The sequence below is a fragment of the Pan paniscus genome, chromosome 19 (genome assembly GCF_029289425.2).
Source record: "Pan paniscus chromosome 19, NHGRI_mPanPan1-v2.0_pri, whole genome shotgun sequence".
Lineage (NCBI taxonomy): Eukaryota > Metazoa > Chordata > Mammalia > Primates > Hominidae > Pan > Pan paniscus.
In genome coordinates this window covers 26,617,550-26,633,277 of record NC_073268.2, presented here as the reverse complement: position 1 = coordinate 26,633,277, position 15,728 = coordinate 26,617,550, and the positions used below count along the sequence as shown (strand labels likewise).

The window sequence follows — 15,728 nt, the reverse complement described above, 5'->3', positions numbered from 1 at the left end:
TGTATTTGGTATACTTGATGATGTCCCACAGGTCCCTCAAGGTTTTGTTCATTTTTTAAATTATTTTTTCTCTTTGCATTTTAGACTGTGTAATTTTAATTACCTTATCCTCAAGTTCACTGATCCTTTGCCTGCTCAAACCTGCTGTTGAACCCCTCTAGTGAATTTTAAAATTTATTGTACTTTTTAGCTCCAGAATTTCTGTTTGGTTCCCTTGTATAATTTCTGTCTCCAATGTGTTCACACATTGTTTTTCTGATTTCATTACTTCTTTGTCCATGGTTTCCTTTAGCTCATTGGACATATTTAGGACAATTGATTTGTGTCTTTACTAATAATTACAATGTCTGGGTTTCCTTAGGGGTGGTTTCTGTCAAATTATTTTTTGGTCAGGTGTGGTGGCTCATGCCTATAATCCAGTACTTTGGGAGGCCGAGGCGGGCAGATCACTTGAGTCCAGGAGTTCGAGACCAGCCTGGCCAACATGGTGAAACCCCAACTCTACTAAAAATACGAAAAAAGCTGGGTGTGGTGGCGTGCACCTGTAGTCCCAGAGTCTCGCTCTGTTGCCAGGCTGGAGTGCAGTGGCGCGATCTTGGCTCACTGCAACCTCCACCTCCCAGGTTCAAGCGATTCTCCTGCCTCAGCCTCCTGAATAGCTGAGACTCCAGATGTGTGCCACTGTACCTGGCTAATTTTTGTATTTTTAGTAGGGACAGGGTTTCACCATGTTGGCCAGGATGGTCTTGATCTCCTGACCTCGTGATCTGCCCGCCTTGGCCTCCCAAAGTGCTGGGATTACAGGCATGAGCCACCGCACCCGGCCCATTTTATCCACCATTTCTAAATGTTTATAGTAGAAGTAGTATTACATTATTGCAAAATAGTAAGTGAACTCATGGAAAATGGAGTTTATTTCCACTGAAGACTTCTATGCCAGGATAGTGGGGAGGAAGAGTTCACTCAGAGGTGCCAGTGATGGTCATCATGGTAGTTGTCACCACAGCTCAGTCTGTTCCTACAGTAGAGGAAATGACTTGGAATCTTTCCTATTAGGAATAGAGATGAAAGGGAAGCAGATAGACATGTTAGAACTAATCCCTTACCCATTCTGGGCTTAGAGAGCAAGATTTTTCAAAGGGGACAAAGAGTTAAACTGCTCATAGTAAACTGGGGAAAAGTCGTGTGTATCTGAAAGAAGCTAATCTATGGCCTTAGGTTTGAGACTCATCAGCTAGGAACCCTCCTAAAATCTTGTATCTATAGGAGCTAGGGTTTGTTGTCTGTTTTGTGGTTTTTTTGTTTTGTTTTGTTTTTTTTGAGACGGAATCTCGCTCTGTCACTCAGGCTAGAGTGCAGTGGCGTGATCTCAGCTCACCGCAACCTCCGCCTCCCGGGTTCATGCCATTCTCCTGCCTTAGCCTCCTGAGTAGCTGGGACTACAGGCGCCTGCTACTACTCTCGGCTAATTTTTTTTGTATTTTTAGTAGAGATGGGGTTTCACCTTGTTAGCCATGACTGTCTCGATCTCCTGACCTCATGATCCACCCGCCTCGGCCTCCCAAAATGCTGGGATTACAGGCATGAGCCACCATGCCCGGCTGTTTTGTGTTTTTTTAACCATTACTATATAGAGTCAGCATGACTCGGCCACTCTGGCAGCAACAAGATAAAGGAGAGAAAATAGACCAGGAAAGACATGATTATCTTTGACTAGGTTCAAAGATGAGCGTGTAAGATATAAGGCTAAAAACATGGTGAAACCCCATCTCTACTAAAAATACAAAAATTAGGTGGGCGTCATGACGTGCACTTGTAGTCCCAGCTACTCAGGAGGCTGAGGCAGGAGAACCGCTTGAACCTGGGAGGTGGAGGTTGCAGTGAGTCGAGATAGCGCCACTGCACTCCAGCCTGGCGACAGAGCGAGACTCTGTCTCAAAAAAAAAAAAAAAAAAAAAAAAAAAAAAAGATATAAGGCCAAGCCAGATGGTACTGATGCTGGCTCAGAGGCAAGAGGAGATAAAACAAGCTTTTGATTGTTACTTGTGTTGAACTTTGTTGCTCATACCAGCTTAGAGCAAAAATCAGGTCCTATGTCCCAGTGAGGGTACCCATCTTAAGGATATATGGTAATTTTAGAGAAATTGCCTCCTACTCCTTAGATTTAAACATAATTTTTTTTAAATTTATTTTTTATTTGTAATATAATTTTATTCTGCTACTAGATCTTAGGGTTTTCTGGTAAATCACATTATTGTTCGTCTTTGTGCCCCTAGAATTTAGCATATTTTATACCTGGCTTATACTAGATGTGCCGAAAACATTTGTAAAAATGAATTGTTTTCCATTTTCAGGACCATTTTCAGTCTTCATACAGGGTATTATAAGAGCAGTAGTCAATGATATTTATTGCTTTCTTTTCTAGCTCAGACCATGACCGACTTCATACCTTGGTAACTGAACACTGTTTTCCAGTAAGTTCTCATCCTCCTTAGAACTGTGGGGTGACTGAGTGGGCAGATTCTAGATGTCGTCTCTGGTTTTTCTTTTCTTTTCTTTTCTTTTTTTTTTTTTTTTTTTTTTTTTTTGAGACAGAGTTTCACTCTTGTTGCCCAGGCTGGAGTGCAATGGTGCGATCTTGGCTCACCGCAACCTCCACCTCCCAGGTTCAAGCGATTCTCCTGCCTCATCCTCCCAAGTAGCTGGGATTACAGGCATGCGCCACCATGCCCAGCTAATTATTTATTTATTTATTTATTTATTTATTTTGAGATGGAGTCTCACTCTGTCGCCCAGGATGGAGTGCAGTGGCGCTATCTCGGCTCACTGCAAGCTCCGCCTCCCGGGTTCACGCCATTCTCCTGCCTCAGCCTCTTGAGTAGCTGGGACTACAGGCACCCGCCAGCACACCCGGCTAATTTTTTGTATTTTTAGTAGAGACGGGGTTTCACCGTGTTAGCCAGGATGGTCTCGATCTTCTGACCTCGTGATCCGGCCACCTCGGCTTCCCAAAGTGCTGGGATTACAGGTGTGAGCTACCGCACCTGGCCTAATTTTGTATTTTTAGTAGAGACGGGGTTTCTCCCGTTGGTCAGGCTGGTCTCCAACTCCCGACCTCAGGTGATCCGCCCGCCTCGGCCTCCCAAAGTGCTGGGATTACAGGCATGAACCCTACTGCGCCCTGCCTGGTTTTTCTTAAGAAGGATCAGTTTTGAGAGTGTAGGAAGTTTAAGGCACAGGCTGAAGGTTCATTGCTTGTAGCTGAATGACAGTGTCTTGACACAGACTCTGGTAAGGGCCCTGGCAAATGAAAGAAGTCCCTCAACAAGCAGTAATGACACTGCAGGAGCATAGGTCCTGAGGCTTGGATATGGGCCATACTAGGCCACATCTCCACACGCCTGCACTATCATGAGGGATTTAACAAGAGTTCATGAGGCTTATATTGAGTGGTAACAGGAGTGTGAGGCACTTGGAGGGATCCCCAAGGATAAGAACTTTGTGGTTCAGTTAGAGATCCAAGAATAAGAACTTGGGGCCGGGTGCGGTGGCTCACGCCTGTAACCCCAGCACTTTGGGAGGCCGAGGCGGGCGGATCACGAGGTCAGGAGATCAAGACCATCCTGGCTAACATGGTGAAACCCCGTCTCTACTGAAAATACAGAAAAATTAGCCGGGCATGGTGGCAGGCGCCAGTAGTCCCAGCTACTCGGGAAGCTGAGGCAAGAGAATGGCGTGAACCTGGGAGGCGGAACTTGCAGTGAGCCGAGACCGCGCCACTGTGCTCTAGCCTGGGCAACAGAGCAAGATTGCCGTCTCAAAAATAAAAATAAATAAAAAAAGAACTTGGGTTTCTATCAGTAGAACTTCAGTTTCTATCAGTCTTCCCCAGTCCTAGCAGTTTAGCCCTTATAGCCCTGTAAAATTCCCACTTTTCATTGTTAATATGTGAGTGGGAAAAATATATATATATGCAGTCAACACAAGTACATGCAATAATTGCCACATTATGAAAGTGTATGGGAGGGATGTTGGTGTATTGGGCATGCTGGCGGTTTGGAATGTGGTTTTTGTTGATTTAGAGAAGGGTCCTCAAAGAGGAAGGTGGGTCTGAAGTTGTGATATAGATGAAGAGAGAGTTGTCAGGTGAGCTTGACCAATAGCTTAATCAAAACTTGGGAAGGTGCAAGAGAAAATAGGCACAAGAGAGCATGTGGTGGGAAACGTGCTGCCTGTTGGCTGTAGTCTTGCAGGAAGTGAGAGCAGTGTGGCAGCACCAGCTTCCTTAAAGGGAGGGGAAAATGCAGTTGAACTTGTTCTCCTTTGCCTTTAGGACATGACCTGGGACATCAAATATAAGACCGTCCGCTGGAGCTTTGTGGAATCTTTAGAGCCCTCCCATGTTGTTCAAGTTCGCTGTTCAAGTATGATGAACCAGGGCAACGTGTACGGCCAGATCACCGTACGCATGCACACCCGGCAGGTAGAGGCACTCGTCTGCCTTCCTCCCAGCTTTTTTTCACTCTGAGCTTGGGCACCTCCCTCTGGAGTGCTGGGTATGGTTGCCCAGGACTGTAGACAGTAATAAAAGGTACACTGTGATCTGTCTTCCTTGCTGTGCCGCTGTCCCCTTCCCACTGTTACATGTTAGCTCTACTAAGATGTGTGAGGATATTCTCTCCCACTCTTCCTGATTTTTTTTTTCCCCCCAAGACAGGGTCTCATTCTGTCACCCAGGCTGGAGTGCAGTGATGTGATTGTGGCTCACTGCAGCCTCAACCTCCTGGGCTCAAGCAATCCTCCCACCTCAGCCTCCAAGTAGCTGGGACTACAGGGGCACGCAACCATGCCTGGCTAATTTTAGTATTTTTTGTAGAGACCAGTCTTGTCATTTTGCCCAAGCTGGTCTCAGACTCCTGAGCTCAAGTGATCCACCCACCTCAGCCTCCCGAAGTGCTGGGACTATAGGCATGAGCCATTGTGCCCCACTCCTTCTTGGTCTTGACTTCCCCATCTCTCTGCCCCCTGTCAAAGAACTTGTAAGAATAAAGTGTCAGTAGTTGATCAGATAGTCCTAGATTCAGAATTCCGAGATAACTTTTTTTCTACCCATTAAGATTTTTTCTGGCTGGGCACAGTAACTCATGCCTGTAATCCCAGCACTTTGGGAGGCCACGGCAGGCAGATCACAAGGTCAGGAGTTCAAGACCAGCCTGGCCAACATGGCAAAACACTCTGTACACTACAAATAGAAAAATTGGCCGGGCATGATGGTGTGTGCCTGTAGTCCCACCTACTCAGGAGGCTGAGGCAGGAGAATCGCTTGAACCTGGAAGGCGGAGGTTGCAGTGAGACGATACCGTACCACTGCACTCCAGCCTGGGCAACAGCAAGACTCCGTCTCCAAAAAAAAAAAAATTTAAAAAGATTTTTCTTATGGTGGTTTCAAAAATGGTTGTGTGGCAGGCTGGGTGCAGTGGCTCACGCCTGTAATCCCAGCACTTTGAGAGGCCGAAGCGGGTGGATCACCTGAGGTCAGGAGTTGGACAGCTGGGTCAACATGGTGACACCCCATCTCTACTAAAAAAGACAAAAAAAATCATCCAGGAGTGGTGGCACGTGCCTGTAATCCCAGCTACTTGGGAGGCTGAGGCAGGAGAATTGCTTGAACCCAGGAGGTAGAGGTTGCAGTGAGCTGAGATCATGCCACTGCACTCCAGCCAGGGCAACAGAGTGAGACTCTGTCTCAAAAAAAAAAAAAAAGTTGTATGGCAATAAAACAAACAACTCACACTCACACACCAAAAAAACTAAGAGGCCAGATTTGCTTTTATCCTTGCAGACTCTGGCCATCTATGACCGGTTTGGCCGGTTGATGTATGGACAGGAAGATGTACCCAAGGATGTCCTGGAGTATGTTGTATTCGAAAAGCAGTTGACAAACCCCTATGGAAGCTGGAGAATGCATACCAAGATCGTTCCCCCATGGGCACCCCCTAAGCAGCCCATCCTTAAGGTAAGGTGGCTTGCATGGTTTAAGAGAGCTGACTCGTGGTCTCCTAAGCCACTCTGTCGGGCTCCACCTAGTGGCGAGAGGGGGTGATGCACCACCCAGGAAGGGAAGGCTGGGTGGGTGGGTGGGTGGGAGCAAGGGATGAAGCTCTTCTGGGTTAGCCATGGGCTTGGTTGGTGGGTAACTTGGCGTCCTACTCTTTCAGACGGTGATGATCCCTGGCCCTCAGCTGAAACCAGAAGAAGAATATGAAGAGGCACAAGGAGAGGCCCAGAAGCCTCAGCTAGCCTGATGACAAAAATGACTTCTAGGGTGAAGCTTGGGTGATGAGGCTGCTGGAAGCTTTGAAGTCTCCCATTCCCCTCATGCTATAAAAAGAACTACCTTTGTTCTGTCCCATCCTGCTCAGGTCTTTTCAGCAGTCTCATCATCAGCAACCATGACTGATGACTGGGCCCTAGCAGGTGGCAGGTATAACATGGCCATGGACACTCTTCTTTTTTAAATTTTATGTCTAGCTTCTGAGTCTAGATGAAAGGCAGTATGTTTCAGAGAACATTGGATATCAGTTTTTCCCACAGCAGGGATTGTGAGAGACAACCAGCAGCATCCTCTTTGTAATCACAGGGCAGGGATCAGAGTTTGAAATAAAATGCTGTCAGGGTGTTGGAAAAATTTTGGTGAGTTCTGCACATTTCCCCTGGTTCAGGCTGGGCATGGACCAGCCTTCAGATAGCAGAAGTGGAAGATGAGCCTACTTGTGAGCGATGTGACTTTAAGGAAATGAAGACTGGGGAAGAATAATTAGTGTTTATAAGACATTTAAGAGGCCCTTTTTCATATACTGACTCACTGATGAATCAGCATTTGCATTTTATGGAAAAATATAAATCCAAAGAAATAATTTATCCCTTAGCCTTGGATTGTGTTCTTAATTATTAGCTGTATCAGGAAGTGTTGGGGGAGGCAGGGGCCATGGAGAGGTTGTTACATTTGGAAAATTCATCTGCAGTACTTGGTTCCCTGATTTCTAGCACCATTTGGAGATGGGGACTGTTCTTTCCAGCCCAGTATTGAAAGTGAGTGTACAAAAGTATGAACGTGTGCAGAGGAAAATAGGCCAGCCCCTCCTTGTTCCTTAGCTCCAGATGGGCTGTTAAAAGGGTGTAGGACCTCACATGCCCATGTGTCCTAGGCCATCTGAGTGTGACAAGAGAAATCACTTTGTTTTTGTTTTATTTTGTTTTTTAGAGATGCAGTCTTGCTCTGTCAGGCCCAGGCTGGAGTGCAGTGGCACGATCTCGGCTCACTGCAAGCTCCACCTCCTGGATTCAAGCTATTCTCCTGCCTCAGCTTCCCATGTAGCTGGGACTACAGGCATGCGCCACCATGCCTGGCTAATTTTTGAATTTTTTTTTTAGTAGAGATGGGGTTTCACTATGTGTTGGCCAGGCTGGTCTCGAACTCCTGTCCTCAGGTGATCTGCCTGCCTCATCCTCCCAAAGTGCTGGGATTACAGGTGTGAGTCACCATGCCTGGCCTGTTAAGTGTTAACTATGGAAACAAAGGTATGTATGTTTAGGGAAGAGACAGCCCTGGTGTCTCTCATCAACCACTCTCATCATGCTGCTTAGTCCCAACCTTTTTGGCTTAAAGTGTACATCACTTTAATTACTGCCCAAGTGAGGTTTGGTCACATCCTATTTGCCTGAGCCCTGGATTAAGGCAAAATGAGAAGGGACGTGCTTTTGAGCAGGACCCACTGCCAGGGAGTATGGAGGAAGGGGAAATAATCCTTGCAGGGTAAGGAAGCAAAGAAATGAAAAAAAAAAAAAAAGCACACTTAGTGGGTAAATGATACATTGATTCCTTTGAATATGTAAAAATAGTGCTTCAAATAAGCTGTTTCATCCCACTCCCCTGGATATCTCAGGGTTCTCTAGATAATCCTAAATAGGAGCTAAGCGGTAGCTGCCACCAGAGAGCCAGAGGATGAGTGCAATTTCCATTTCCCCTTGGGATTAAATCCAGCTGAGCAAATGGCCTCCAGATGTGAGGGGCTGGCTAGAAGGACCAGGCAGAGACCATCTGCAGTGTCAGCACTGACCTGGGCACTAGCAGAGCATTAGCCAGATAACCCAAAGTCCCAAGACTGCAGTGCACCTTGAGCTTTGGAGCAGGCATTGTTCTTTCCTTATCTATCTTCTGTTACTGTTTAAAAATGTTAAAAAAAAGATAATCATCATGAATAAGCTAGAGCCAACTGCAATGTCAAGAAAAAGCATTCTTTATTTCCGCCCCGCCCCCCCGACCCCATGGTTTATTTCACAAGAGTGTGTTTGGCGGCAACTTTGCTGTTTCCAGCTAGACCAGACCCAATGGGATTGTTTTGGGGTGCACAGCAAAATCCACTTTAGCTCAGAAGCTGTAAGGCTAACTAGCCAGAGCCCAGAACAACAACACACTTCAATTACTGCTCCAAAAGCCCAGAATAAGGGCCCTAGGTAAGAGAATGAGGACATCTGGTCCCCAAAGGAGAGTAGGTTACTCCATTCCTCTGTTCCCTTTTGGAAATGGAATACTTTTTTACTTTCTCTGTGAAGTCCCATAACCGCCCAGCATATTTACATGCAGACTAGATGTTAACGGCTCTTTTTCCCTTGGGGTATTTGGTCTCCCTGTTTGTCTTTTTCTCCCCATGAATGACATCAATGTCTGTACTGTTGTACTGTTAGAGAGTGTGACTTACTGCCATCTTTAGTGCCCCTGTGCAGCTCTGCCTTCTCTAGCTGCCCCTTCCCCCCTCTCCCACCTCCCTTTGCCAATCTTGGGACTTCTTTGTATGTTTTTCTCCTTCTTCCTTTCCCTCTGGTATTATCATCTAATCCCAGCAATTTGTAATCTAGTACTGCTTAAGCAAGTGTAGCCTGAACTGACGAGAGAAGGGAGCCAAGAAAGAGAGAGCTCCCTAAGAAAGAAGGCTTTGTCTCCACACAGTGCCCTTTTCCCGGCTCTCAGGCTTCTAACCTGCCCTGTAGCACTCCTCTTTTAGAGGGCAGAAGAAGTAGAGTGCTGGCTGTGTACAGGACTGCCTTTCTTGAGCTCCTCTGGAAGGAGATTGATGTGGCCTCCTGTTACTGAGCAAGTGATTCCTGGGCGGGGAGGGGTAGGGGAGGGTGGATGGGTCTTGCATCAGAACCAGAGATTCACCTTGACTCCAGTTGCCTTGACAAAAGAGAGAGGTCCTGTTGATGGCAGCGCTGAAAAGCTAGGGGGAAGGAAATGAGCCAGTGAGACGAGCTCTGGAGACTGGTGAGAGCTAGGGCAGGAAGAGGGGGAGACCCCCTAAAAAACTAGCAAGAGGCACACAGGGATGTCTGGAAGGAAGAGCTCCCTTGACTGTGGGGAGGACCTGGGGCAATTGCTTTTCTTCTGTGTTCTCTCTCTCTGATGTTGCTTTGGATGCCAGATGCTGATAAGGGTGTCAGCGTGCCTGATTGTTTCTGCTTCAGCAGTCAAGCAGGGCAGGTATGAGAAGCAATAAAGCAGAAACAGGAGATTCAAAGTCAAAATGACAAGGTCCTTAAAGCATTTTCAGGCCCCTATTTTGAGTCATTTTAGCTTTTCCCCCAATTTATCTTTCAGCTTCAATTAAATGGCTCTTCAGCTTTCTATGGTGGCCTTTATAGCCTTCTGTGGTCCACCATCCCTACGTTGCCAACACTTTGTATGGTTTAGTTTCTTCTCAAAAAATGCTCCATCGTAGACTTCAGAGAATTGGGTCTCCCTGTGAGAGAAGGTAGGCTGGGCACAACTGACTTTTTTCATCCCTAACAGTGGCTTTGTGGGTGAGTGTCCAGACTCGGGTGGTTTGTGTTGTGAGTACTGTAGGTGGATGGGAGGCGTCCTTAGAAGTAGAGTGTCCAGTCTTTGTTTCCTCGAACAGGAAGAAAAGTTAGAAGTAAAGAGAGGGTGGGCCTTCCCATTGGGGTCTAAGCTGTACCCTTTTCATGCAATTTGTCTTTGGGATGGGTTGACTTCTGGTCTTCTCAAGGAGGGGAAGTGGCCAAGCTGTCTTTGATTCAGCTCTTTGGGAACACCTGGACTTGGAAAGGGCCTTGGCTCCTGAAAGCTAGCTCTGTGTTTGACCTCACCTAATAAGGCTGTTACTCCCAATCCCAAGGATAGACAGTGGGAGGCGTGAATTCTTCATACTGAGCTTCAAAAGCCACTTGGCCTGAGTCATCAGTTAAGGACGAAGACTGAGACTCAGCTTCCTGGAGACTTGGCTCTGGGGCTAAGCTGGTCCTTGGCTCAAGCCCTGAAGGTCCTTGTAGTTCTCTGACACCTTCTAGAGTGAAAGTACTGGCTGGCCTGCTTACCTTGGGGCAGGGGATTTTGCTTTCTGGAAAGAAGTGATCCAGAGGCCCATGGACTAAAAGGCATAGTGGTTTTTCAGGAGCTGTGGGGAAAAATTCTCTCCGAGTTGCTGTTAAAGCCAGGAGGCCAGATTCCTCAGATGGGACTCCAGTTTCCTCCCCAGGACAGATGTCTGCCATGGTACCCTTTATTTTATTTCCTTCTGGATCTGTGATTTCCCATTGGCACAGCTCTGCCATCCTGCTTCCCATGCTGCCTGCTTCCTCGGGGCTGACTTTGAGTTCTGGGTCCAGGGCACCTGACTGGGGCAAGAGCCCTCCTGAGCCTGTGCCTTCCCCAGGGCAGACTGCCTCCTGCTCTCTGGGCTTTGCTGCTGCTTTTGAGAAGTGTTCTTCCGTCCCTCCAGGTCCTGCCTTCTGAAGGAACATCTCTCCTTGCCCTTGTGATTCTCTTTCCTGTTCCCCTTCCTCTGCTGCTCCTCCACTCGCCTCCCAAGGGCAGATCTCTGCTTTCTTGGCAGAGGGAGCCTCTACCACTTCCCACAGACACACTTCCGCTACCCTGGTCTCCACACTGCCTGCTGCCTCAGAACTGCCTCTGCTTCTGTCAGAAGCATCTGGGGCTGGCTGTGGGGACAGACCCTTGCCATCTTGACTCTCCCAGGGACACACAGCCTCCTGCCTGAAGTCTGCCATCTCTGGCTTTTTCTGAACTGGCACACCTTTGGGCTCTGATTTTTCTGGGGCTCTGCCTTTCTCTTCTTGAGAGTCCCCTTTTCCATCCTGCCTTGACACCCCTTTGACAGGGATTCTTTCAGTCACTTCCCAGGGACAGGTCTCAGCCTTGGCACTGCTGTCAGATTTATACACACCTGCATCAGGAACATCCCATGGGCACACGTCAGCGGCCCTGCCCCCAGTCCTGACCAGTCTCTGGGAGCTAGCTTTAGGTTGGTCAGGGCGCTGTCTGTCTAGGTGAGAGACGGAAACTGCTGGGGCAGTGGTCTCCCATGGACAGACGGATTGTAGCTCATGGCTTGTTTTTTCCCCATCTTCAGTAGTGAATTCTTCTGTGTCTGCAGCTGGAGCTTTTTCTTGGGTTATGTGTTCTGGGAAGGAACCTGTCTTTGGGTCTTGTCTCAGGTCCCCCTTCTCCGTTGCTTCCAAGGAATGTCCCTCTGCCACTTCACTACTCATGCTGCTGGGCAAGTCTGAGATCTTGGGGGCGTGAGCAGGGGATTCCCTCAAGTCCTTGTTCTCCCAAATACAAATAGTTTCCTGTTCTTGACACAGTTTTGCCATCCCTTTTGATACGTCTTCTCCCAGGGAAGTGAGTCTCCCCTTTTCTACAGCTTTCTCCCTCTGCTCTGCTGATTCACTCCCTGCCTTTTGGTCCAATCCCTTCCCAGTAGTTCCTTCATTTACCTCCCAGGGACAGATCTTGGCTTTTTCACTGGTAGCAGCTTCCTGTGCTTCCCAGGGACACACTTCACCTGGCCTGCAGCCCATATGATCCAGTTCCTGGAACCCAGCTTTTGGTCCATCAGCATCTAGAGTACCTGGATGCTGAGAACAGGCCCCCGGACCCACACTCCCCCAGGGACAAGCCACCTCCCACTCTGGGGTTGGCTTCTGTGGCTTCTCTGGAGCAGTAACAGCTCTCTCCCTGGGTCCAAGATCTGCAGAAGCCTTTCCTGTATCATTTGGAGATTTCCTAATGGCCTCAGCTCCCAAAGCCCTTTCCTCCCCTGCTCCAGCACCCACCTCCCAGGGACAGATTGCTGCCTTCCCAGCAGTCAAGTTTTCCTCCACATCCAAAGGGCAAATGTCGGCAGCTTTGCTTCCCACACTGCCTGACATCTGGAGAAGGGTTTGGGGTCTCTCTGTGTCTTGAGGATGTGGTCGTGGAGAGAAGCTGCCAGGGTCCACACTCTCCCAGGGGCCGACCGCTTCTTGCTTTTGGATCTGCCCCTCAGGCTTTTCCCAAGCTGTGACATCTTCGATTTCTGATTTTCCAGGCATTTTCTCCTTGTCCTTTTGAGATTCTCCTCCTCTTGGCACCTGTGCTGATGTCCATTCCTCTCTTGTTCTTTCATTTACCTCCCAGGGACAGATTTCTGTTTTGGCAGGTGTTGCTTCCTGTGCCTCCGGCCTGAGATCTTCCTGTGGACACACCTGCGTTGCTCTGCTTCCTCCATTGCATAGGAATTGGCTACCAGCTTTGGATGAGGAATTGTCTAGACATGGGCTGGAGTGCCCAGGGACCGTGCTCTCCCTGGGACAAACTGACTCCTGCTGTTGACTTAATTTCTGCACTGCTTTCACAGTTTGTTCCCCCATCTCTCCAAAGCTTCCTTTTCTGGAGGCTTTTTCCTTTTCTTGAAGAGATTCTCTACCTGTCCCCAGACTCAGCATTTCCTGCCCCATCACGTTATCATCCAGCTCCCAGGGACAGATCTCTGCTTTCTGGATAGCAGGAGCATCTCCTGCCTCCCACGGACACACTTCAGCAATGCCACTGCCCAAACTCCCTGAACACTCTGAGCTTCCTGGGGCCTGAATTGAGACTGCTGAGGGGCCCCGGAAATCTGTACTCTCCCATGGACAAAGAGACTCCAAGTCTCCTCCCGGTTTCTGTTCTTTCCAAAAGGTTGCTTTCCTGGTTTTCTGCTTTTCCTGAGGGAGATCCTTCACTGCCTCTTGGGCTGGTTTCCCATCCTCGCCTCCTTCACTTGCCTCCCAGGGACACGGCTCTGCCTTGGTGATGTCAGGGGTATGAGCTTCTGGGCCAGCAGCTTCCCACCCAGGCTTCTCCACCTTCCTGGCCTCCACACTGTCCCCCGCCTCAGATTTGTCTCTGATTCTGCCAGGGTCCTGAGGAGCTGACCCAGGGGACAGACCTCCTTGATCGGCACTCTCCCAGGGACACACTGCTTCCTGCTCCCTCACCAGCCTCTCTGGCTTTTTCCACATCATGGGAACCACATCTATGGGCTCTGATTTTCCCCGGGCCTCCCCTCTCTTTTTTTGGGAGTCACCTGGGTCTTGTCTTAGTGCCCTCGACTCAGGGGCTCCTTCACTCGTCTCCCAGGGGCAGATTTCGGCCTTGTTGCCACTGTCTGGCTGACGCGTTTCTGATTCAGTGACCTCCCAGGGGCATACCTCTGCCACCCTGTGGTCAGCGCTGCCCAGGGACTGGAGGCCAGCTTTGGGCAGTTCCTGCCACCCAACAGGGGTTTCTTTTGATTGCTCGATATTTTTGTCCCTGGAAACTTGCCTCAGCATGGCAAGCCCTGTTTTACCTGCTCTCTCAGCTTTCCGTTCCCCTAGACCCTGGGTCATCCTCCTGCCTCTGTCTTCTTGTTCCCTGCTGCCCTCCCGTTGACAGACTTGGAGCATCCTGCTGGTGTGAGCGTTCTGTTGGTTCTGGAGGGACTCCTCGTCATCGGAGGGCATAAGAGCGGCCTGCTTACTCACCGCCTTGGGCCGGCCTAGCCTGGGCGATCGGGAGGGTGCCCCCGTACTCTCTCCCGCTGTCCCGCTGTTCTGCCCCTCGGGACTCTCCTCCACACTCTCCTTCTCTCTGTAGGTGCTCCGAGAACGGGTCAGAGCTTTAATCGCCAGCCCCAGGCTGCGCATGGAACCCTGCTGAATGGGGGCCTTGAGGCTGTGGGATTTAGGGAAGATCTTGGGCCTGTCTTCGTCCACATCATTAGCTTCCCTCTGGTGATGTGCATCCTCTGCGTCCATCTCATTCTCTCCAGCCCTGCTTTTCTCTACTGCAACAGAGAGGGCCCTCCAGAGCCTGGCTCGAGCTGGGGCAGGGGAGTGGTGGCCTCGCTCTGGCCCTGAGGGGCCTTCCTGGGGCACATTTTCTTGCTTGGCTGGCAGTTCTGCATTCTCCCAGGGGCAGATGTAGGTGAGTAAGTTGGGGCTTTGTGGGGATACTGGGACTGGTGCCAGGGCAGGGGCTGGGGTTGGAGCTAGAGCTGGCAGCAGAGCTGGAGCCAAGGTGGAGGTGGGAGATAGCATCCTTGGCTCTCCCAGGCCCCCAGACAGGGCCAAGATGGGGGTAGAAACCTGGTGCCTGATGGGTGGATGAGGCAGCCTTCTCCTAGCCTCCTCATGAAGCCTCCCAGAGGTGTGAGAGCTGTCCATGCTGCTGCTCTTGGCAGGGGAAGGTGGAGCTGACAGGGGGGCCCCTCGAGGCCGCTCCAGCCTCCTGGCTGATGGCCTCCGCACCAGGCTGGCCATGGCCGCCTTGGCCTTCTTCCGCTCCTCCCGCTCCTTTGCTTGCCGGTAGGTCTCCTCCAGGTAGGCCTGGCTGGCCATGAGCAAGGCCTTTTCCCTGGAGCTGGCCACACTGAGCGACTTCTGCAGAGAGGCGGGCCGGGCTCTGGGTAGCCTCTCTCCCACCGTCAGGTTGTGGGCGCTGGCTGACCTGAAGCCCAGGGCAGGGGGCCCCTCCACCGACTCCCGGCTCTCTGTTCGAGAGGCCTTCTTGGCCAGCTTCCTCCTCAGCAGTGAGTCAAGAAGAGGCGGGTCCTGCTCCCTGCGCTGGTCATAGGTGCTGCGGGACTTGCGCAGAGCTGGTGTCCCCTCGGGTTCCTGGAGGCTGGAGCTGAGGAGCCGGCGGCGGGAGGAGCCGGGCAGGCTGCCGTGGCCTGGGGATCCTGAGTCCCGGGAGTGCTGCCTGGCCAGGGCCTCGGGGAATTCCGCCAGGTACCTCATGAAGGAGCGGCCCAGTCCCTGGCATGAGCTGCCTCGCTTCTTAGGCAGGTGGGGGTTGTTTGCAGCCATTTCTTTGGTTTTGTGGACCTCTAGCTGGGCATAGAGCTTCTTCAGCTCGTCCTGTGGGGCAGCAGGAAGGAAAGCAGGGCTGCAGGTGAGCTCTCTCCATCCCCTGGCTGTCTGTTCCTCCACCCTTACTTAGACCTTTTTCCCTTAGGGATCTCTTTCCATCAAGCTGTATCTCTTCCCTGCTTCTAAAACTCTCATAATTCACCTCTTTGTTCCTGTGAGACCAGTTGCCAACCTGAGTCCCAGCCAGATCCAGTCAGCTCGGAGGACTCATGTGTACCCCCTTCTCTGGGGCATTGTGGTCTAGTGGGAAGTTAGTAGCTTGGGGACACTCAATATGCTGTGTCCCTGAAGGCTGTTTTCATGACCCCTCCCTCTGAGCCTCTGGATCTTCTGTAAAGCAATGTTACCTGGGTGACCAGTGTTAACTTCCTTAAGAGCATTATATGAGATTGATGAGACTAGTGGGTATGAAATGTGCAGTGTTCAGGTGTGAATGATGGAACGGGGCTTTAGAAGTCTTCTGTTCTGGGTTT

At 50.1% G+C, this 15,728-nt stretch overlaps 2 protein-coding genes across 2 annotated transcripts in view; one reads left to right on the top strand and one right to left on the bottom strand.

Annotated features, from left to right (window-relative positions):
- MRPL45 (mitochondrial ribosomal protein L45) overlaps window positions 1–6,928 on the top strand; it is a 25,224-nt gene extending 18,296 nt beyond the window's left edge. Inside the window, exons 5-8 of the mRNA XM_034942006.2 lie at window positions 2,426–2,474; window positions 4,334–4,483; window positions 5,843–6,016; window positions 6,219–6,928. Coding sequence (XP_034797897.1) covers window positions 2,426–2,474; window positions 4,334–4,483; window positions 5,843–6,016; window positions 6,219–6,305 — 460 coding nt within the window. The 3' untranslated portion in view covers window positions 6,306–6,928. The remainder of the gene's footprint in view (window positions 1–2,425; window positions 2,475–4,333; window positions 4,484–5,842; window positions 6,017–6,218) is intronic.
- GPR179 (G protein-coupled receptor 179) overlaps window positions 6,508–15,728 on the bottom strand; it is a 21,213-nt gene continuing 11,992 nt past the window's right edge. Inside the window, exon 11 of the mRNA XM_003810438.5 lies at window positions 6,508–15,243. Within this exon, the coding sequence (XP_003810486.4) occupies window positions 10,180–15,243 (5,064 nt within the window). The 3' untranslated portion in view covers window positions 6,508–10,179. The remainder of the gene's footprint in view (window positions 15,244–15,728) is intronic.